At 34.7% G+C, this 23,826-nt stretch overlaps 1 protein-coding gene across 1 annotated transcript in view; it reads right to left on the reverse strand.

Moving 5' to 3' along the window:
• Positions 1-23,826, reverse strand: part of LOC150104098 (PHD finger protein 19-like) — a 57,252-nt gene that overhangs the window by 14,009 nt on the left and 19,417 nt on the right. The window contains exon 3 of the mRNA XM_090396399.1: positions 13,526-13,646. Within this exon, the coding sequence (XP_090252525.1) occupies positions 13,526-13,646 (121 nt within the window). The remainder of the gene's footprint in view (positions 1-13,525; positions 13,647-23,826) is intronic.

The raw sequence follows: 23,826 nt of genomic DNA on the forward strand, positions 1-23,826 counted from the left end.
CAGAATCTGCAAAACTAGGCATTTTCTCTCATTCAAAATGTTATTTTACATTCTGAATGAGAGAAACCAACCAACTCTTAACTATATACAAATCCTAAATCTGCCCATGCTCAGAATATTGTTCACATGTTTGGGATGAAACACCTAAAACTTCTGTAAAAATTTTTGCAGTTCAGAGGAGAGCAATTCAGTTCATAGATAATCCTTCTCTTACAGACTCACTTCAACCTCTATCTCATAGATGCAATGTTTCAGCTCTGTGTCTATTCTACAAGTACTTCACTGAACTGGTCATCATCACTCCTCCACTTTCTGTCACACCTGTTAATACAAGGGTAGCAGCTGCCCAGCACCCTATTACAGTCCAACTGCAAACACTGAACCTGCTTTTCCTCTCTATTCCATCTACCTATTCCAGAAGAAGTATTTCCAAGCAACTACAACTTGCACTCTTCAAAAAAGATGTCAATAAACTTCTGTCTGAGTCCTCACCTGCACTTCCAGACATGGCAATGATGTTGTTGGAAGTTTTTCCACTTGGTTATACTATAAATTAAAGATACCAAGAAATTATATACTTGGTTTAATCATTTATTCAGTTGTGAGCAAACAAAGTTGGCGCCTGAAGTATTTTCAGGACAGTGATCACTGGAGTATTTCAGTGATCCTTCGCATAATGTCATGCAATATGCAAAGGCATAATTGATGTGATTGATGCAATTGATGTGAAGTCATTAGTTTCTATATATGAGTTGCCCCAGTCCTGAAAATACTTCAGGTGCCAACTTTGTTTGCTTACACTGGATAAAGGATTAAATCAAGTATATAATTTCTTGGTATCTTTAATTTATAACATAACCAAGTGGAAAAACTTCCAACAACTATCTCTAATAGTATTTTAATAATAAGTTGTGACACCTTTTGACTACCCGTATATGAAAATATGACTTCTGCATTACTTCAACCTTAGTATCACCTCTGGATCTGGCTCCCACTGATGAGACATCAATAAAGGTCAAAACCAGACTAGGTAGTAACCCTTCGCATAATGCATAGAATTATACATTTTCTCGAGGATAAATGTTTTGCATTATGGGATACTAAAGCAATTGATGTAAAGTCATTAGCTTCTAAATAGGAGTTACCCCAGTCGTGAAAATACTTCAGGCGCAAACTTTGTTCACACTTGGATAAAGGATTAAACCAAGTATATAATTTCTTGGTATCTTTAATTTTGGCATTGATGTGCTTATAGGTATGCAAAAGAGCTGGAAGTGACCTGGTTGTTCTACAAGAGTCTGGCAAAAAGTAATGGTCACAGAAGAGTGAAAAGAGGGAAAAATAGTACAACTGCACAAGGGAGAATTCAAGTCAATGATATCTAACCATAAGACTCTCTCTCTCCCTCTGTGTGTGTGTGTGTGTGTGTGTGTGTGTGTGTGTGTGTGTGTGTGTGTGTGTGTGTGTGTGTGTGTGTGTGTGTGTGTGTGTGTGTGTGTGCGTGCGTGCGTGTGCGTGCGTGTGCATGTGTCAAGTACAGTGGTAAAGGTTAGTGGCTGGTTACAGACCTGGATTAATGAGAATGGAAATCTTTCAAGAAAGCAGCATGAGTTTGTTTTAAGGCCTTGCTTGGATAACTTGATTACATTTTATAATAGTATGGCTGATGTATTGGATAGAGAAGATACTTATCTAGTAATTTATCTGGATTTTGTTAAAGCATTTAAACAGGATGGGGTTGGATTGATGATAGGAGCCAGTAAGTTACGGGGATGTGGTATCCCAATAAAGGAAGCTGATGAGTAGGATACTTGTGGAAAAAAAAAAAATTAGGAATCACACCAGCCAGCAATGTAATGCTGCCCAACGAAAGATAATGGACACATAAAACAAATGAGGAAACACAATTTTTAAATCCTTTCTTTTAAGCTTACACGGTAATCCGAATGCATTTTTGAAAGTGGTAAAAAACACAAAAACAGAATTAGCAGCAATTAAGTCATTAAAAGCCAAACAAAACATAATAATAATGAAAGCGGATAAAGGCAATGCCACTGTTGTCCTTGACAGGCCAACATACGTACTTCAAATGAATCAACTAGTAGCTGATAACAACACATATAAAATGGTAAATTATAACCCAACAAAAAGAATAAAGGATAAAACAGAGAAACTACTCAAGTCCGTCACTTCTTGGCCACCAGACACAGTTAAAAAACTCAAACCTCACTACGCCCCCCCCAGAATATATGGGGTCCCGAAAATACACAAACAAAATGTGCCCCTTTGACCAATCGTGGAAGGAATAGACAGTCCCAATTACCACTTAGCCAAGAAATTAGTGGCAACACTCAAGGAGTTGGTAGGTCATTCCCCCTCCTACATAAAAAACACACAACACTTTATAAACAAAATTAAAAACATAACACTCAACAAAGACGACTTATTAGTCAGTTTCGACATTTCTGCCCTTTTCACTAATGTTCCCATCAATGACACAATTCTCCTACTACAGAACAAATTTCCGCCCGACATTACAGCCCTCTTTGCCTACGTACTACAGTCTGGTTACTTTGTATGGCAAAACAAATTTTACCTACAAAAAGAAAGTATAGCCATGGGCTCACTACTATCCCCCCCCCCCCACAATCGCTAACTTCTACATGGAAACCTTTGAGCAAAGGGCTCTTGATTCTGCCACGCTAAGACCGACAGTCTGGCTTAGATACGTTGACAACGTGTTCATGATCTGGCCGCACAGGAGACAAACGCTAAACACATCTTTTAGCCATCTGAACAAACAACACGAACACATACAATTTACCATCGAAATCGAAAGCCAAAATTCGCTCCTGTTCCTAGACACACGTCTTCCTTCAGGCAGTCTATCTTTCATGGTCTACCGAAAACCGACACACACTGGCCAATACATACATGCTAATTCATACCACCACCCATCACAAAAATATGGAGTCATTAACACCCTTAAAAACAGAGCTACAACAATTTGCTCTAACCAGCAAGCCCTGAAACAAGAACTAAAAATCATCAGCGACACATTCATAAATAATGGCTATAACAAAAATACTATTAATAAAATACTCCATAAAACAACAACAAAAACGAATCTAGATTACAGTAAAACCATAGCCATTCCATACATTAAAGGGTTATCGGAAAAAATCAACAGAATCCTACAACATAAAACCTCAATGCCACCTTTAAACCACCAACTAAACTTAAAACCATTTTCATCTCCTCTAAGGATCCTCTCCTCCCATTAGCACATCCTGGAGTCTATTGCATCCGCTGCACCTGTAACTTACCGTACATTGGTGAAACAGGACGGACAATCCCTATACGCAAGAAAGAACACATTATGCACATTAAATATAACCATTATAGTGAAGCAGGCCTCTCAGACCACGCACTCAACACCTTACACCAAATCAACTGGAAAAGCATCTGCTCTTTACACTGCACAAAAACCTGGTAGGAAAGGAAATTTAAGGAAGCCTGCGAAATCCTGATAAACCACCCAAATATCAACAACAAAGATGGGATGAAAATTCCAAGGATCTGGATGGCACACATTCAGCCTACCTAATATATAAGATCCAGCATAAGTCAGGACTCTAGCCAATCTTCAGCTAGTATTAGAAACCATTCCATACAACTGCTGGAATGTACATGATGTTAATATATGTATATAGATAGATACTTGTTGTTGTGCCCAATGTATTTCTACAACCAACAGATAACACTAATAATAGGACTCTAGCGTTGATGTATAATTTTTTTTTTCCCACCAGAGGTCAGGCCAACAATTGTTGTAGCGGTTGGTCAGTGTCTTTAACAAACCAGTTTGATTGTAGTGTAGCTTGTTTTCTGTGTATAGTTGTATGCTCCAGAAGATGACCTTGACATAAAGGTCAAAACGTCGAATGTAGATTTCAGTTATATTGAACTAAAGTTTTTATTCAAACAAGGTAGTTGTCTCCATAATTTTCAAAAATGCACAATTTTTAAAATTGCGAATAAATAATACAATATCCCTTTGGGGCATGCTGCATAGGGTATAATTCAGAGGCAATATATTCACTGCATAAAGATATGTTGCTTTTTTTATCACCATGCTTCATATACATCATCCAGAAACAACAAAATCATTAACCAGTCTGTCTTGCTTGGATATAGTAATTTCCTTGTTCCTATTTAATTTCATAATTGTGAAATAAGTGCAGCAAACCTTGGAGTCACACAGAACAAGAATTTGACTCATTTCTAAAATATATCAACAACCTACATCCTTACATCAAGTTCACACTAGAAAAAGAATCATCAAAAAGTATTTCCTTTCTTGATGTATATATCGAATGCAAACAAGATAGTTCAATTTCCACTTCGGTCTACCAGGTCATTATATCCATAACACATCAGCTGACCATCCATCTCAAAAATATGGCATCATAAAATCTCTAGTATCCATAGCACACAAGGTTCGTATACCTCTGAAGAATTTCTAGACCAGGAAATGGAAGGTATCAAAGAAGCAGCTCTACTAAATGGATATAATTCAAAAATTACATAAGAAATAATTAACCACTCTCCTGCAGCTCAACCCAGAGAAGAAGCTCACAGGACTCCTATACCATATATTAAAGGCATCTCTGAAAGTTCGGCAAAAATGATGAAAAAAAATACAACTTGTTGCCTATAAACCCATCAACCAAATTCACAACTTGTTACCTTCTCCAAAAGACAAACTTACACCAATGATGGTAACTGGTGTATACGAAGTACCGTGTTCTTGTAACTTAACGTACTATGGACAAACAGGAAGATCTATAATTAAATGTATTGCTGAACATCAAAGACCATATCTGACTCATCAAACCTCACAAATCTGGCCTTGCACAACATGGAATTGAAAATGTTAATCACAGGATGCAATTGCAAAACACTAAACTATTACATAGATCTATATATATAAACATGAACATTTATATATATGGATCTATGTAATAGTTTAGTGTTTTGCCATTGCATCCTGTGATTAACATTTTGTTAATCCTTACGTCAAGCCTTACATCACAGACCTAATCTTAATCAGAACGACTTTCTCACTATTCCAAAAGTCTGGAAAATTGTTATCCTCAAGTGTATACAATAAATTTATCTGTAACAATTTAATTTCATTTACAGCCTAATTAGGTTTAATCCATTAATATGTGACTGTATACATAGAGGAATTCCAATTTAAGTATGGGTGCTAAGTTTTTTTTAAAATTTAGTTCCTATTGTTGTTTGATATTTGCACATAAGATGTCTTATGACAGTGGTATTCAACCTTTTTTACTACGCGAGCTACTTTTTTATAAAAAGTTATTTGGCAATCTACTCTCTTATATATAAGTTATTCGGCAATTTACTCTCTTATATAGATCACGTTCCCCAACCTGATATCTGATTACGCACAAATAAACAACTAAAAAAAATTTATTTATCACTTTTAATTATTTTAATACAAAAAAAAAAAATATTGGAATAAAATATTTATTTCTCTATTTTGGAAAACCAAAGTTAGAAAAAACAACAGATTGATTACAAACTCAAAAGTTACAAAAAATGCTAGTTGATTAAAAAAAAAAAAAAAAAGTTAATGTGAAATTTGGCATTGTTTGGACCTCACAATATTTTCATAGTCAAGTTGATATGAAGAAGTGGCCAATCGCAGACAATCATCCAAATGATCATTTGTAATTTGGTTTCTTAATTGATTTTTTATGACGGTCATATTTGAAAAAGTGGATTCTGACAAGTATGTCGATCCGAAACACAACAGAATTTTTTGTGCAATATTAGTTAATATTGGGAATTTTTCATGTGCATACTTCCAAATGACTTCATTGCTTATTGATTTTAAATGTAAACTATTCTGAATGTTTATTATCTCAAGTTCTACTTCAGCTTGGTTTATATCAAACAGCCCACTAATTTCATTTGAAATTTCTGTGATGTTTCAAGTTTTCTTGAAATGGATTATTGATAAAAGATACAATCATTTCTGTTTTATTAAAATCTTTAAATCTTGAATTTATTTCTTCCTCAACTAATTCTATTTCACGAATAAATTCTTTTAAATCATAGTGAAGCATTTCTTGATTTTGTTCAAAAAATTTTAATAAATATGGGAGATGTCTAAATTCGTGGTCATTTATATTTTCTTTAATAAAAGTAAGTATTGTTGGAAAGTTTTTATTGAACTTAACATGTCAATTAAATTTTTATCTGTACCTTGTAACTCTAAATTTAAATTGCTTAATTTCGTACAGAGATCTACTAAAAATGATAAGTGTAACAACAATCTTTTATCACTCAATTGTGGATAAATATCTCCTTTTTCATCAAGAAAATTTTTATATCGTTAATTAATACAAGAAATCTTTCTAAAAATTGACTTCTTCTGAGTCAGCGAACATTATTGCACAACAGAAGTTGTACAATAATGTTCATCATCTGTAATTTATCATCATCTGCCTGTAATTTAAATAAACGCCATTGCAGGGCTTTTCCTCGAACAGAATTTACAATCGAAAACACCTTTTGTGTTTAATCTTTTACTACACAGTACTTGTTGGTGAATAATACAGTGGTACATTAAAAAATCTGGATTTTTTTCATCGTTTTTACATAATGAAATGAAGCCTGATTCATTACCTATCATTGCAGGAGCACCATCAGTAGTAATAGACAGCTTAAAAAGTGGAAGTTTGTGTTGTTTCACAAATTCATCAAATGCGAAAAAATGTCTTCTCCCCTAGTTCTTCCCAATAATGGTATAATTTTCAAAAGTTCTTCTTTATTTGAATAATCTTGAAATACCATGCGAATAAATATCATTAACTGAGCAATATCAGTGAAGTTGTTTGATTCATCAAATTGTAATGAAAACGCAACATACTGGTGAATGTCTGACATTAACTAGGTCTGGAAACTTTTCTCCGGCAATTGGAACTCTTCCTTTGGCAATTTGAAACCTTGTCTGAGGCCTAGAAGTAGTCTCCCCTCTAGTGACGTCTCGAACCAAGACGCTCCTTTCTGGAAGTGGGAAACTCCTCTCTCAAGCAACGTGGATCCATGCAGTCTCTCTGACGGCGACTCTGGACTGGGTGGCCTCCTCTTTGAAAGTAATTCTGGAACTGGGACCCTTCTACTTGCTTCAGTCCCTTTTTATTAGGCCTCCTCTGAGCCCTCGCATGAAGTTTGGCAACCCCCAAAGAATCATTATGAGTCTTTCATCTTAAGTTTCAAGTTAGGTACGCCTTTTGTTTTCCTCCACTTTCTTTTGATTGTAAGTTGCCGGCCATCGTAAAGTTGTTTGAACTCTTTCTGATTGACTTCGGAGATGCTTACACTTAGAGCCTGCAAGCCTTTCTCATACATACAAGTTTCAATAAAAATCTTTCTAATGCCACCATGTACAGCTTCGGCGACAAAAACATTGCCTTTGTTTTTAACACTCTAACATATTCTTATTAAAGCAGTATATACAGTTAGCTTCAAAAGAGTTATTTACAAAAACACCCAATACAAATTATACCGAGATAAACAAAGTTTATTTTTTTACAATATTCACATGGGACTTGACCTAAGTAAAAAATCGATGTAATGTGCTTTGGAATATTTAATATTTACGCTACAATCGAGTTTTTACACTTTGCTTATAATCGTATTCACTCGGCTCGCTGATCGACTTCCACTGATCCAAATTAATTCATTTACCCGGACTTATAAGAAAATTACTGATTTCACAATTTCAACAAAAAATAAATAAACAATAGCAATACACTTACAGCAAATTAAAAATAATACAAAATAATGATAAATAAAATATTATGTTTTCAGTTTTAATTAAATATGTAAGTACAGAGGAATACACAAGAGATCGACCAAAAATCGCTCCCGATCGACCAGTTATTCACGATCGACGGGTTGAACACCCCTGTCTTATGATATGTAAGATGAAATATTTACATATTTAAAAGTTATCTACAGTGGCATATGTGTTATTTTATAGTTACTTGTAAACCTTTCCCCACCAGGACAGTAAGACTATTCAAACACTGCATGGAAGACACTTTTTGTCCTTATTTCAGGATAAATATTGGGAACAAAAATGAGGTCTTGCCATGGGTTCCACCCCTTCTCCAGCTTAAGGCAACCTGTTTATGGAAAATTTCAAAACAAATGCAATCAAAAACTATCAGAAGAAACCAATATGGTTACATTACATTGACAATATATTTGTTATTTGGTCAGGAACAAGGTATGAGTTAATTATTTTCAAAGATTATCTGAATAGCTTGCATCCCAATATAAAATTCACTCTTGAACTGGAAAATCACAAAAAATTACAGTTCCTTGATATCCTTGTTGAAATAAATTAATAAGAAGTAAAAAGATTATCCTTTTCGGTATGCAGATAACCTATGATAACAGGAAAAATTTTAAATGCCACTTCACGCTATCATCCATTACAAAAGATAGGCATGATTAAAACATTACAAGACAGAGCATACAATATATCCAGCACATCAATTAAAAGGAATGAAGACTACACTACCTGAGACATAACCTCACACTCAATAGTTATGAACCCAAGACAACAAAATTCCAAAGACACCTCCTGCAGTTCCTTTACTTAAACAAGATTTTAAGAATGCAATCATGCTACCTTACATACGAAGTGGCTACAATGTTCCATGAGCACAGCATCAAGGTGTTTTTTTTTTACCTTTGCATAAAATTTCCAGATTCTTACATCCACCAAAACCTCCACATCATCCCATGGAAACACCAGGCATTTATGAGATTCATTGCTCTTGTGACATCTGCTATGTAGTTCAGACAGGAAGATCAGGGGAGATCCGCATGCCAGAAAACATAAAAGACATCAAAAAAAGAAGACAGCATAAATCAGGCTTGGCATCCCACAGAACTACCACAAGCCATCAAGTAGTTTGGAAACAAACAAAAATGTCATACATTGATCATAATTGTTTTAAGAAAGTTCAACAAAGCCTTGCTTAGGATCCCAACACAATGTAACAAAAAAACCAAGGCTTATTCTTACAAAAGTTTCATCTGCAGAGAAAAAGAAACAACGAAATATGAGATAATATCTCATGTTTATGTTTTCAACTCTCAAACGAACCTAATACAATTGTGGCAAAGGTGTTCATTTTATTTCAATTGATAGTAGTGCAACTTTTGGGTAACCAGAAAACTAACATGTAAAAATGTTACATAAAAAAACGTCTGCTAGCATAAAAAACATTGACAATATATAAAAAAATTAAACAAACTTGCCTTGTTTCTACAACAAAACTGCACAAAGTTAAACTAGCACTGTTTACTTTTCAGAAGTGACAGATGCTATGATCTAACCTTAACACACTCATATGCTGACTGCTGTACTAGTGTTGTCAGCTTTTTTTCTCAGAAAGTCTGGGTTGCAACATCGATAATTTATCATTAACAATGGTGATTTTTTTGACTATATCAGTGTTGAGGTGACGATTGCAACATCATTTTCTAATTGCCACTCAAAATATTCAAATTGCTCCCTGAATTTGAATATTTGAATGAGCAATTTGAATATTTTGTCCACATTGGGAAACACGCTATATATGAAGTTAAAAAGAAAATAATTGCTGAAACAAGGGATCATCTTATACTCTAGGTATAAAATCTGAAACTTTGAACGTGGCAATGGAAAACATTGTCTAACAATAGTACAGAAGAGGAAATATTGTGGAAGGATGAGAATGAAGAAGTCATAGTCATGGTTTCAGATTCAAAGTGAAGGTTTTTAATGCATGTTGTCTTAAATAAGAAACATTTTATTAAAATATATTAATAAAGCATATTGTAAACTGTTTTTAAAGTAATCAGTATTTTGCTTTTACATTATGTGAATTATCATGTTAATATACTAAATATTTTATATATAAATACTTGTATTTAACAAATGTATTCTGCAGGGTAAGCATGTAATTTTTTGTTTGTTTTTCATTAAAATTCTAATGAAATCTTTCTGGCATGATTATATGAATTACAATATATGAAATTGGTAAAACTGTTTGATATATATATATATATATCAGAATATATATATATATATATCAGAATATATACATAAATATATATATATATATATCAGAATATATACATAAATATATATATATATATATATATATATACACACACACATATATATATATATATATATATATATATATACACACACACATATATATATATATATATAAATTGGACATTGACTTCAAACCTACACATCAGCCATGATGAAATAGAGCGCTGCATTGTCGAGTCAAGGGAAATCACCTTAGACCCTTTTCATTTGAATAATAATCTTAGCTATAATTTGGCAGACTCTTTCAACTCTACTATTAGATACTGGAGATCGCGTGATTCTACACACGCACAGGTGTACAACAAGAGAACTTTAACTCGGACTGTAGTTCAAGCTCATAATAACTGTAATTTACAGTCGAATATTATGGCTTTATAATTGTATAGCTTTAGAGTGTGTCAATGTTAATTTAAGTGTCTTTTATTATCTTTCTATGTTCTTATCGCCTGAAGAAGTCATTCTTGACGAAACATGTTGCGTTTTTTCAAATAAATGTCATTGTGTTATAATTCTCGGGTTTAAGTCAGTTAATTTAGAAAAATGAATATATATATATATATATATATATATACATATATACATACAGGAAGATGTTCATAAATTACAGTAAAGAAAAAAAATATCTGCTGTGATATTTATATATTACTTTTACTTAATAAAGTAAAAGTAATATGTAAGAAGCTGTCAGCAGTGAGTGAAAAATATGTGGTCTTATATACCAAGTATAGCATAAAATAAATCATTTTAAAAAGAAACTTTTGGAGCCATCTTATATGCCCAGTCACTTTGTACACTAGCATACATGATAATTTAAACAATTAAAAATTAATGTTACAAAATACTGTGTCATTATTTAAAGGAAACCAAGTTTTTTTTTATCCTCACCTTTCAAACCCATCCATATTACTAATATACTACAGGATGAAAAACCTTGTGGGGGGAGAAAGTGGGGGGGGGGATTACCATTTAAAAAACTTACCAAATGAATAAATTATCGCAAGTAGGAATGCACCTGATTGGCAACAATGTTCAAGCATTTCAAACCCATTTTGAAGAATGAATTTTGACTGTGGAGATGGAGATACATTAAAGACAGGAGACCACAGGTATGAGAATTATGAGGAAAGTTAATGAAAGGGAATAGATGCAAACAGTAGTATACCCATATTATTATTATTCCTAACTTCCATAGAGTCTCACTGTGGGTCAAGACTCATTGTGGGAATATCACAAATAAAAATATCAGAAAAGAACTTGATATTAATATTCAATGAGCAGACTAACCTATCCATGAATTTCGTAAAATAAAAAGCAAGTATTTAATTAACATATTTTAATATAATTTTTTTTAAATTTCATGTAATGTAACATTTTTGCATTTAAAGTATATTCTTAGTTAAGAAAATATCAGAACAGCTGCCATGAATTCAAATCTTGTATTTATTTTCAATCTGCCACACACATGCTCCACTAGTCTGCAGACAGCGGATCGTAGATTAATCAGGTAGACAGATCAAGTCAAGAGTACCTTAGAAAGCTAAAATATAAGACCTGATCATACTGAATACCTGGCACATTAAAAATAAATAAATAAATAAAGGTGGAAAGGAGCCGAGTAATGAAATCTTATTTTTTAGAAAATTAAAAAAAAAAAAAATCAAAATCCACATATGTCAAGGTTATGGGATACAGGATCATGGTCTAGAGAGTGAAAGAATCAGTTTCATACTACTACATAAGAAGTGAGATATGAAGGATTGCAAGAACTATAGAACTACTGTATTAGTTTAATATCTCATGCAAGCAAGATTTTATTAAAGATCATTTTAAATAGGATTGAGGCTGAAGTTGAGGCAAAGATGCCTGAGAAACAAGCAGGTTTTAGGAAAGGTAAGGGTACCAGAGATCAGATCCTTTCCATAGACAGACCATAGAAAAATATAAAGAATTTAGACTTCCTATGGTGACATGTTTCATACACTACTCTAAAGCATTGAACTGCGTTTAGCATGTGAAGCTATGGGAAGTAATGAAAATAATGGCTTTTCCTCAACTCACTACTAGGCTGATAGCTAACTTGTACAGGGAGTAAGAAGTCATGGTAAGAACAGGTGTTGGATTAACTGATTGGCTTCAGGTTGGAAAGGGAGTTAGGCAAGGATGTTTATTTTATCCTCACTTGTTTAGCATCTATGCTGAGGACATGTGTAGCACTGGATGAGCTCAAGACAGGAATTAGGATAGGTGGTAGATTGATCAGTAATCTGAGGTATGCTAATGATACAGTACTCCTTTGTAATGACAAGGAAGAACTAGGAAAAATTCTTGACAAAGTTAATGAGATCAGTAAGTACAGAGGACTTCAGCTCAATCCTAGCAAGACAAAGATAATTGTTCTCAAAGGAAATACAGACAGGAAAGCTCCTGAGAAACAAGCGTACCTTAATGGAGAAAGAATTGGGGAAGTCAGCAAGTTTGAGTATCTGTGATCCGTTATTAATGTGAAGAATTGCTGTTCAGAAGACATCAGAAGAAGATTAGGAATGGTTAAAACAAGTCAGAGACTTGTCTAAAGCTGAGGATTTTGGATGCAGCTGTTTTTCTAACAGTGACTTATAGATGTGACTTGGAACCTAAAGATGTCTGACAGGAAAAGGATAGCTGCTTTTGAGATGAGTATGTTACAGAAAGTTGTTGAGAATATCATACATTGAAAAGCAGACAAATGGATGGGTGCAAGAATAAGGCTCCAAGAATACTGACAGAAGAAAGCTGAAATACTTTGGACACATTGAAAGGATGGAAGGAGGACTTCCCAGAACAGTAACAGATGGCAAAGTTCAAAAAAAGTTGAACTTTGCCTTCTATTACTCTGGAAGCCTCCAGAAAAGCATACAACATGACCACATGGCAAAGACTGGTGTGGCATATCACCAAACATCACTAGTGATATTACCATATAGAATCTGTTGATGTCCAATGAACAGATGGATGGATGGAGATATCTACAGAATTACTATAATTTATATATTCCTGAAGCATATTACCAAAAGATGATGATAAAAGAGTGATTCTTATGTTCTATTTATATTAAAAAATATACAAACTGGTAATTAACTATTAACCTATTCAACATGTATTTCTTGGAAACCAACCACTGTAAAAGAATAAAATAATCTTTATTCACACATTTACATAAAATCAGCATTAAAGAATTATTAGAATATCTGTCAAAGTTTATTATATACATTTTAGCAGCTATTCTACTCAAATAAGTACTTTGTAATAACTGAAAAAGCACCGTACTTTCTTAATGGAATCCTCAGATATTTTAATGATTTTTCCTCTCTGATTCTCCCTCTCTCTTTTGATTATATCTGATGGTGCTTTACTCTTGAGTTTTTTCCTTTTTAAAGGAATTGGGATGCTAAACAGAAATTACAAAATATTTAGAAATCTAAACAATTAATTTATCTTACAACTTATTTTTTTATTTTGTTACAATATATGATATCATATGCAAAATTTATTGAAATTAAAAAATGAATACCTAAGATAATAATTCTGAAATGAGTTCTTAACTTTTTTTTAGTAATATCACTAGAAAACAATCATTTATTTAACACACTACATGACTTTATGACTTGATACTGAAAGGCAGAAAATAGGAAATTATAACTCAGACCAAGATGGGTGATGTGGTTACCTGAGCTAAAAGAAGTCAACATGCTATTGGGTTGGTATCAAAATGTTTTGGCTCATGTATGTGTGTGTGTATATATATATATGTATGTATGTATGTATGTATGTATATTAAGCCCACACAGACACACATGAGAGGCCAAGAAAACCTATAACACAGAAGTGCCATGTGTGGGCAAAATGTTAAGGAGAAAGAAAGAATCTAATAATATGTTTCTTGAAAAGCTGGGAGTTGTATTCATTAACTGCTCTAAAAAAACAGAGGTAGATGGAATGAAGGAAGAAGATAAGAAGTTGATTCAATAAGCTTGAAGTGGAGGAATGGTGATGGACAGTGGAGCAAAGCCTATGAAAGTACCTACATTTAAAAAAGCAAAATGAAGATACAGAGCACCTATGAGTAAATGACTACTGGGAATTGTGAGTGAGAGAGATAGATCGTCTACTAGGCAGATTACTCTCTTCTACATTAATCAAGACTTCTTAAGGAGGTTTTGGACTCCAAATGTGAAAACATATCTAAAGTTGGATGGATCTGGGATTTATAAAGTATTAGAAGTAGAGCAGAAGAGTAATGTTTTGAGAAAAAAGAATATCAAGTTTTTTGGAGGTCAACTGAGGATGCTATGGATGTAATATGTTTATGCAGAAGAGAAAACTAATCTTGACTGGAAATTGGAACATTATCAAAAATAAGAGGGAATGAAGTAGGATCTTTCTTCTGAGTAATAATGGTAGGATGATGTTAATGGATGAAAAAGACAGAATGGGAACTGCTGCAGATGACATTGTTGAGGTATTCAGTGATCAAATAATGGTGTTTCATCCTCATCAGGGTGAAATCATAAGAAACTTAAGTGTAGAAGCCAAAGCAGAGGATGGCTTAATTGTGAGCAAGCAGGAGGTATTTGAGGAAATAAATAACCTTGATGTCAATAAGGTGAAAGAATTTGATGACATATCACCACCATACATCTTAAGGGAATGTTCCAGGGAACTGGCAGCAACATCGGCATGCCTGTTTAATAAGTCTTACAACCACACAGGTTCCACAGCATAAAGGAAGTCATAAGGCTGTGGCTACAAATTATAGGCTAATCTGAATATCTGGAGCTGTGGTGAAGGTACTAGACAGATTGGTGAGAAGTAGGATACAGAAATGGTTGATAACAGCAGTATTCCTCTGTGATTGTCAGCATGGGTTTGTTAAAGGAAGATCATGTTTTACTAACTTACTTATGCACTATAACAAGGCAACAAATGCTTGTACAAGGGAGATGCATGTACAGCAGTGTACTTAGATTTTGCAAAAGCTGTTGATAAATTGCCACACAACAACCTAACTTGAAAAGGATGGGATTGGATAACAGACTTCTGAGTCGGATCAGTGACTGGCTGTCAGACAGGTATCAGAAAGTTGTTTATGGGGGTGCAGTATCCTGAAAGAGAAAGGCCATTAGTGGTATATTGCAGAGGTCAGTTTTGGGACCAATGCTGTTCAATCATCATTATCATAACACTAATTAAGGGATAGACCATATTGGTCTGTTCCGGTCTCATTATCCATCCAATATCCTTTTTTGTGGATACAAAAATGGATATTGGATGGATATCCTTTTTGGTCAATAGAGTGGAATGAAGGCATTAAATTAGATGGCCGAACAATCAATTAAAACCCATCCTGAATCAATTAGAATAGGAAAGACTAAGCCACGGTTTAAGAATAAATCAAGATAAAACGAAAATAATAATTTTAAACAATGAGGAAGAGATAGATGTAGAAGGAATTGAAATTATCAACCATTTCAACTACTTTGGAGTGATGATAATAAAAAAAAAAAGAGATGTTAAAAAGAGATAAGAAGAAGAATTGCACTAGCTAAAAAAGCAATGACTGATTTAACCAAGATATGGAAAGACAGGCACATCTCCAAAAAGACAAAAATTAAGCTTGTAGAAACCTTAGTTTTTTTCAATCTTTCTCTATGCTTCTGAGTCTTGGACTATGACAAAAGATGACAGAAGAAGAACTGGGGCATTCGAGCTCTGGTGCTGGAGAAGATTGTTAAGAGTGTCTTAGACAGAAAAGAGAACAAACAAAAGTATTCTAGAAGAACTGAATATCCAAACAAGACTGATAAACATAATTGAAAAGAGAATACTGCAATATTTTGGACACATATGTAGAAGGGAAGGCAACTGCCTAGAAAAAGTAATCATCCAAGGTAAACTGGGTGGGAAAAGAAAAAGAGGAAAACCCCCCAACAGGTGGATTAACCAAATATCAAGAATCACTGAACTTAAACTAGAACAAGTAATAAGAGAGGCACGGGAGAGAAAGAAATAGCGAAGCATTATCAGGAAGGTCACGAGTCCTCAGACATCAGAAGATCCAAGAGAGAGATCTATTTTTGAGATCTACTCTGCCTTCTCTTTCCAATTGGCTTATATTTTAGTATTTGTTTAGGATGTCAGGTGTTGGCCATTTGGTTTACATGTTCAATCCATTTTTGTTTATAATTGTTTAGTTTTTCTTTTATTGATTTTGTTTTTAGTTCTTTTAAAATGTCTTCATTCCTTTTTTGATCTAATAATGTGTATTTTGCAGTTCTTCTGATAAATCTCATTTCACTTGTTTTTATTCTTTGTTTATCTTGTTTGTTTATTGCCCAAATTTCACTGCCATATAATAATGTGGGCACTGCTAAAGTATTTTCAAGCATGTTTCTTTTTGTACTATATTTGGGTTGAGTGTTCTATTTATCAGGCCTATAATCTGTTAAAATTTTGAAGTTTTTAATTTTATTAATTTTTTTCTCCTTCATATGATATTTCACATCCAAGATAACTGAAAGTATTTATCTATTCTATTATTTTTTTATTAATAACTATTTTGCTTCTAATGGAGTTTGTCCACAAAATGCTATTGTTTTAGTTTTATTTCATCACATAAAAAATAATAATATCGTCCAAAGGAAGCAAGTCCGATTCTTCTACAGCTAGCAAGAAAAGAAAAACATTGACTTTGGAAACAAAATTCAACATTATTAAGGATTTTGAAAGCAGAATGAAAATTTGTGAGCTAGCAAAGAAGTTTGATCTACAGGAATCCACAGTAAGAACAATCATAAAAGAAAGGTTTACAGATTTTGGAGGACATAGATTCTAACGAGGAACGAATTGTAGTCACAAGGTAAGGAATAAAAAAATCATTAGCTTGCTATGAAGAAATTTTGCGTGACAAGAAAAAGACATTATGCCGTCAGATGAATCTATTAGATGTTATGAAACCATTGACATCGAAATAACTTTTTTTTTTATGTACGAAAAACTACAATTATGATTATATTTCTTAAAAAATATAGGTGTTTTTGTAAACCTTTGGTCCCAATTAACTAATATTTTGCATGTTTGTATGCAAAATTATACCAGAGTTATGCGAATTCGACTTGCGTGCTTTTTGTTGGTCCCACTTACCACATAACTTCGGGGTATGACTGTATATCTTTTTACTTTGTCAAATGCTTTCATCCTAATATCATTAATATGATATTAGGATGGGTTTAACTGGTGATATGCAGCTGTTTGTAGATGATGCAAACTGGGGAAAGCCGTGCAGAGTCAAGGAGATGTTATGGTCTTCCAGGAGGACTTGAATAGATTGCATGAATGGACAGGTAAGTGCAACTATCAGTTCAATATTGCAAAGTGTAAGGTGTTGAAATTTGGTAAGTAACGATGGGATACAAAGTATGCAGAGAAGATGAGAGATCTGGGAGTGGTGATGGACAAGGACCTGAAATTCTGGGGCCACATTGCACAAGCTGTGAAGATGCCACATCAGATAATGGCAATGATGCAAAGGACCGTGACATGCAGAAATAAATAAAAAGGTTATGATGCTACTGCATAAGGGCCTTGATCAGGCCTCATGTGGATTATTGTGCACAGATTTGGTCACTGGCTTTTCATGGTGATGAGGATATGTTAGAAAGGGTCCAGAGAAAATTCACAAATTTGGAATGTGCATGAGGAAAGGTTGAGAGAATGTAAATTGAAAAGCCTCATGAATAGCAGGAGGAGAGGAGGTATGATTGAGACACATAAGTTAGTCAGGGGTTGTTATCAGATCGACATGGAAGAGATTTTTCATAGAATGGGAGGTGGGGTGTAGAACAAGAGGCCATCCCTGGAAATTGTATAAGGAGGGTGTGAGCAGAAGGTTCTTTTACATGAAGTGGTTGGTGAGAGGAATGCATTGCCTGAGTGTACTGTGAATGTAGACACATATAATCAGTTTAAGACACGGTTGGATGAGCCTTGTGTAGGATAGTGTGTACCCCCTACAATGAGTCTCTGACTCCATGGAGGTCAGATGATAATAATAAGAAGACTGCATTTAAAACAATGAAATTAGTAATCAGAAGTTTTAAGGAAGTGTATAGCAGACATTTATAAATTAAATAGCAGTCAGAACTTGTAAAAAAATTACAGAATTTATTAACTCCTGTAGAATTCTTCCTTATTATATGGACATCATTAAGGAAAGAAGAAAAGATAGCAGTTGACAACATTCAAAACTGACATGAGTCACATAGCATGTGTTTACAAAACTTCAAAAACAATGGCTAGTATTTTGAAATTCAAATGCATGGTTACATAAATCATTGCAAAAAAACTATGAATAATTAATTGTGATTACTCCCCAAACTTTTGAGACATATATGCAATCGGAACAACTGAGATTCCGAGAGTGTGATAGAGTTTCATCAGTTTCAAGAAGCAGATAATGAAACTGGAATCTATGAGTGCAGAATCCTAATTTTACTTTAAAGAACTCTGTATTCAGTGTCAAAAGAATGAATGGTAAGCAAATAAGACTTATTTTTCACATGTTAACTGATATTTAATTAATAATAATGATATCATCAAAATTCACTAGATTATCTTCACGTCACTTGAGAATGGTAAGGGGATCAGTGATTAAGACATTTGTTATGGAAGATGTTGAAGCTTGAATCATTAAAGCACTATAAGACATCTTGAATGAAGAGCAGGAATGCAGAGTGATGTCATCGGTAAAATATGAATGGGATTTGAGGTTAGAGTGAGAGAGAAGATCACCGAGGTATAGGAGGAAGAGCATGGACAAGAGGATGGAATCCTTAGTACTCCAACATTGATAAAGGAATCTGATGAGAGGAAGCCAGTTATCATGATGTGCAATGAACAACCAGCAAGGAAACTAATAAATCCAATCACAAAGAGCAAGAGGAAGGCCACAAGTGGTAGCTTGGTAAGAAGACTTTGATGCTACACAAGATCAAATGCCATGGAAATATCAAGGGTGACCCATAAGAGTTTCTCCAAATATTGCTATAGAATATGTCTAAAGGAGGATAAGGTTGGTAAGAGATCTGCTGTAGAATGAAAATGGCAGAATCCGTGTTAGTGAATACTAATTAACTGATAAATCTTCAAGGTAGTGAAGAAGCTGCTTGTTGATGACCCATGACCCTCCCCATAATTTTTGAGAGTACTGAGATGAGGGCAATGGGACATAAGTTTGATAGTTGACCTTAAGGAAAGCTCATGGCTTACTTATGTGCTGTTAGGCAATTGTCAGATGAGTATGGCAGTGTATATAGGCAATAGAGAATGGGTGTAAATTTTGGAGCACAAGTTTTAGCACAACTGGAGAGATAATACCAAGAAGAGGAAAATTATTATTATTTTCACTGAGGATTTTTCCGATGTTTTCTAATCTTTCCTGGAAGATCAGAGGATGCATGCTGCGATCAGTCCATCATCTATACAAGAGTTTGCCTTATCTTTAGGTGATGTTGCCAAAGTGGCCCAGAGAGCATTCCTCCAGTTGTCCTGAAGATATGCACTCCAGAGCTATTCTATGTTGCCTCTATATGCTTTCTTACTCCAATGGCATCTACCCTACACTGTGGAAATTAGCCCATGTACCATCTATTCCCAAAAAGGGTGACAAATCTTTACCATACCACCCAATCTCTCCCACTTCAGTTCTCTTCAAAGTAATGGAGAGAAAACAATGAATACCCAACCTCTTACTCTACTTGAAAATACTTAACTAATAAACGATAGTCAGTATGGATTCTGCCAGTGCTGTTCAACAGGGGATCTGCTCACCTATGTCACCGATCTTTGGATAAGTGCAATGGAAAGATTTGGTGAATCCCAAATGGTTGCACTCAAGATCTCCAGGCTTCTGACAAAGGTCTATCATAAAGGTCTATTAAGTAAGCTCCCATCATTTGGTCTTTCCTGTGACTTTTGCAACTGGGTTGCTAGTTTTCTCACTGGACACACATTATGTGTGATAATGGATGGTTCCTTATCTTCTGACTATGTAACTAATGTTGGGGCACTCTTTCTTCTATATATCAATGACCTGCTCCAGTTGACATCAATCTGATACACGGTTTTGCAGATGACAGTACACTACATTCCTCCTTCTCACGTGACAAAACCTTGCACTAAACAAACAACCACAACCTTCAAAGCAATAACTACTGAAAACCTAAATTCTGATATTCAAACCACTCTTCGATGGGGCTCAGATAACCTTGTCAATTTCAATGTGTGAAAACACAGTTCTGCCTTATTTCCCACAAAAAAAATCAATATTCTCCAAGCCTAACCTTTGACAACACCCAAATCCCTAGGCAAGATGAGGTTTCTCATCTTGGAATTACCTCGACATCAAGCCTCTCCTGGCATAAACACATTACAACCACTGCCTCCTTGGCATCCAAAAAATTTAGGATTCTTCTTTCACTTAAAGCATTACTTTTATTAAACCTATACAAATTACAAATTTGCCCATCCATTGAGTACTGCTCAGACATCTAGGGTGCTGGCCCTCCCCATGAGCTCCCTAAAAATACTTGACGCAATACAGAAGAGAGCAATCGGACTGATAAATGATTCATCTCTTACCAACTCACTCCAACTACTCTCACACAGGCATTTACTGCATGCATCTTCTATAAATATTTCCATGATAAATATTCATCAAAACTAGCATCAATAATTCTCTTTCTCTCTACCAAAGTCATTGAAACAAGTGCATCCCTTCACAGTCCAACTTCATACTCAGAGAACAAGTTTCTCTTCCTCCTTCATTCCTGCTGCTGTTACTCTGGAACAGCCTCCTCCTCCCATGTGTTTCCCAAGGAATATAATGCACAGGCCTTCAAATCTAACATGAACAAGTTCCACCTTTTCCAAACCTCTTCCTATACACAGTACTAATGTGCTATTAGTACCATACACAAGAGATTGGTTGACCAAATAACCTCTCATGTATGGGCCCAAAATTAAGAAAAGTATTATTAGGATGTGAGACAAATATAAACAAAGAGGAACAGAAGTTATGCCGAAACCACAGTGAGGGAACAGAAGGCATGACTGCCATTTGAGTAGGAGGCAAGCTTATTACACTCTGACTCCCTCACCCCTTACAAAGCTGCACTGGCTTTGATGATTTTGTTCTATTTGTTTCAGGTCATATTGTAGGCTGAGGGAGAAGCTGGAGTTTTGGACTAGAGCCACTGAATACATGTTGAATTTTTATCTTGGACAACAAAGGCACATTTTTTTTAGAGAACCATGGCTTGAAGAAAGTCAGTAGCTGGAAGTGGAGTGGAAAACGAAGACCCTCATTCCAGTAAAGTTACATGGTTGGAGAAGATATTTGGATAGGAAGAGCAGAAACAGTAATCAGACCAAGGAAAAGAAGCTTAGAAATACAGGAGTCACTATTTGGCCACCTTAAACTTTCATAAAAAAAAAAGTTAAGAAATGACTAGGCAACCATAAAATGATGCACTTTGTAATAGCATTCTTCTAAGTGATACCATTCATTATCACAACATCTACTTGATAGACATAATTTCGTTTTGCCTAATTTTGCAGTAAAATGATCATACTCATATAAAAAATTGAAATGACTGAATAAATTTTAATGAAAATCCTGAGAGTGTCACAAAGTTCATCCCATTTTTGTTTTGCCTAATTTTGCAACTATAAATGGTCTGACTAAAACTAAAACTGAAATGACTTGCAATCATTTCAATTTCAATTTTTAATGGCAAGCCTAAATGCTAGATTTTAATTTCATCTAACCACTGAATTCTTATCAGTCTCAATCATTTCGTCAATAAAAAGCAAAACTGAATTATGTGGAAATGTTCTAGTACACATCCAAAATCTCAAATTGTACTAAATGCCATGCAGCAGAATTACTTTTTGAAATATATAATAATGTCACATTTTGTTGCTTTGCTTTTGAAGCAACAACTGAGCTAATTAGGCTCAATAAATTTTTGTAAGGATACCAAATTTCTACAAAATTATTTGGTCTAGGAATTACCTGTTTAAACACATCTAAAAATCATGATTTTATTGTTATTCTTATTATGATGATGCAGGTATCTCCATGGAGTCAGAAGGATCATTGCGAGAGATCTATTATTCACACAATACCTATCATACCTCTCCTTAAACTCATTCACTGATGGACTAACCACCACCTCTGACAACCCATTCCATCCATTCACCACCATCCAAGCAAATAATCTAGTCCTAACACCCTTGCTAACCATACCTGTACACAATTTCCATGGATGATCCTTCATTCTTTCTGTTCCTACCACATACTGAAAAAAAAAAAAAAATCTTTGGTGAAAATCCTATAAAAACCCCTTTAATAGCTTATATACTTCTATCATGTCTCCTCTTTTTTTTTTTTCCTATTAGCTAGTTTTTGAAGACCACAGACCTTCAATCTATTATCATATGGAGCATTCCATAGAACTGCTACAATCTTTATCACTCACCTCTGGGTCCTCTACACCACTTCTTCATCACCATGAAATCCATGTCATCAGATCTGCATACAGTAGTCCAGATACGGCCTTATTAAAGCCCTTATAAAGGGGAACAATAATTTCTCTATCCCTGTTTCTTAGTGTTTTCTTCAACAACCATGTAATCTGATGTGCTGTTTAAGCTACCTTTGAAATATCCCTCTCAACATCAACTCTGGTGCCCAATCACCTCCAAGTCCCTGGCCTCATCAGCTTCCTGCAGTTCAGTTCCATCAAAGTGTATCACTTTACAACTGGCTACATTAAACGGGCAGCCATTTACCTTTGCCCATACTGCTAGTCTATTTAATTCATCTGCAGGATCTCTACATCACTGTCATTTACTATCACTCCCAGTTTTTGCATTTTTGTATCATCAGCAAATAGCAAATTAAACAACAGACAACCGAGTACTAAGCTCTGTGGTTTACCACTAGTCGCCTGCCTTCTCCTGGACTCAACTCCTCCATAAACCACTCTTTGATATCTGTCCATCAGCTGCCCTCTAATCCAAATCACCAGATTCACATCCACCCCTATTTGCCTCAATTTATGCAACAGAGGTGGAATTCTGTGGAATTCGCTACTTCTTTCTTAGAGCCTCCTTTATGCATTGAGACTATTTTTGCACTATTTCCATTCTATCAGCACCTTTCTAGTACCAAGCTGCTTAAATTAAACAGCTTGGTCAGAGAAGCTGATAATTCCCTTGCACATTCTCATAATATATGGGCCAATATGCCATCTAATCCCATGGCCATGTTTGCATTGAGGACTGTATATTCTAATCACCTCCATTTCTTCAGCCTCTATTATTCCATCAGTCAATGCCACATCAGATCATGCATTGCAACACCACCTAGATGGTACACCTTTGCAAAATTATCACTCCATAATTGAACTATTTGTTTGCTTCTGTTACTTGCTCATTCAGTACTTTTTAAAGTGATCTTTCCATAGTCATTCCTTCTTTTACTTGCCACATAGCAAAAGAACTCGAGG

Source organism: Typopeltis vanoorti, chromosome 8 (genome assembly GCF_054136105.1).
Source record: "Typopeltis vanoorti isolate ZY-2024b chromosome 8, IOZ_Tvanoo_1.0, whole genome shotgun sequence".
NCBI classification, from domain to species: Eukaryota; Metazoa; Arthropoda; class Arachnida; order Uropygi; family Thelyphonidae; genus Typopeltis; species Typopeltis vanoorti.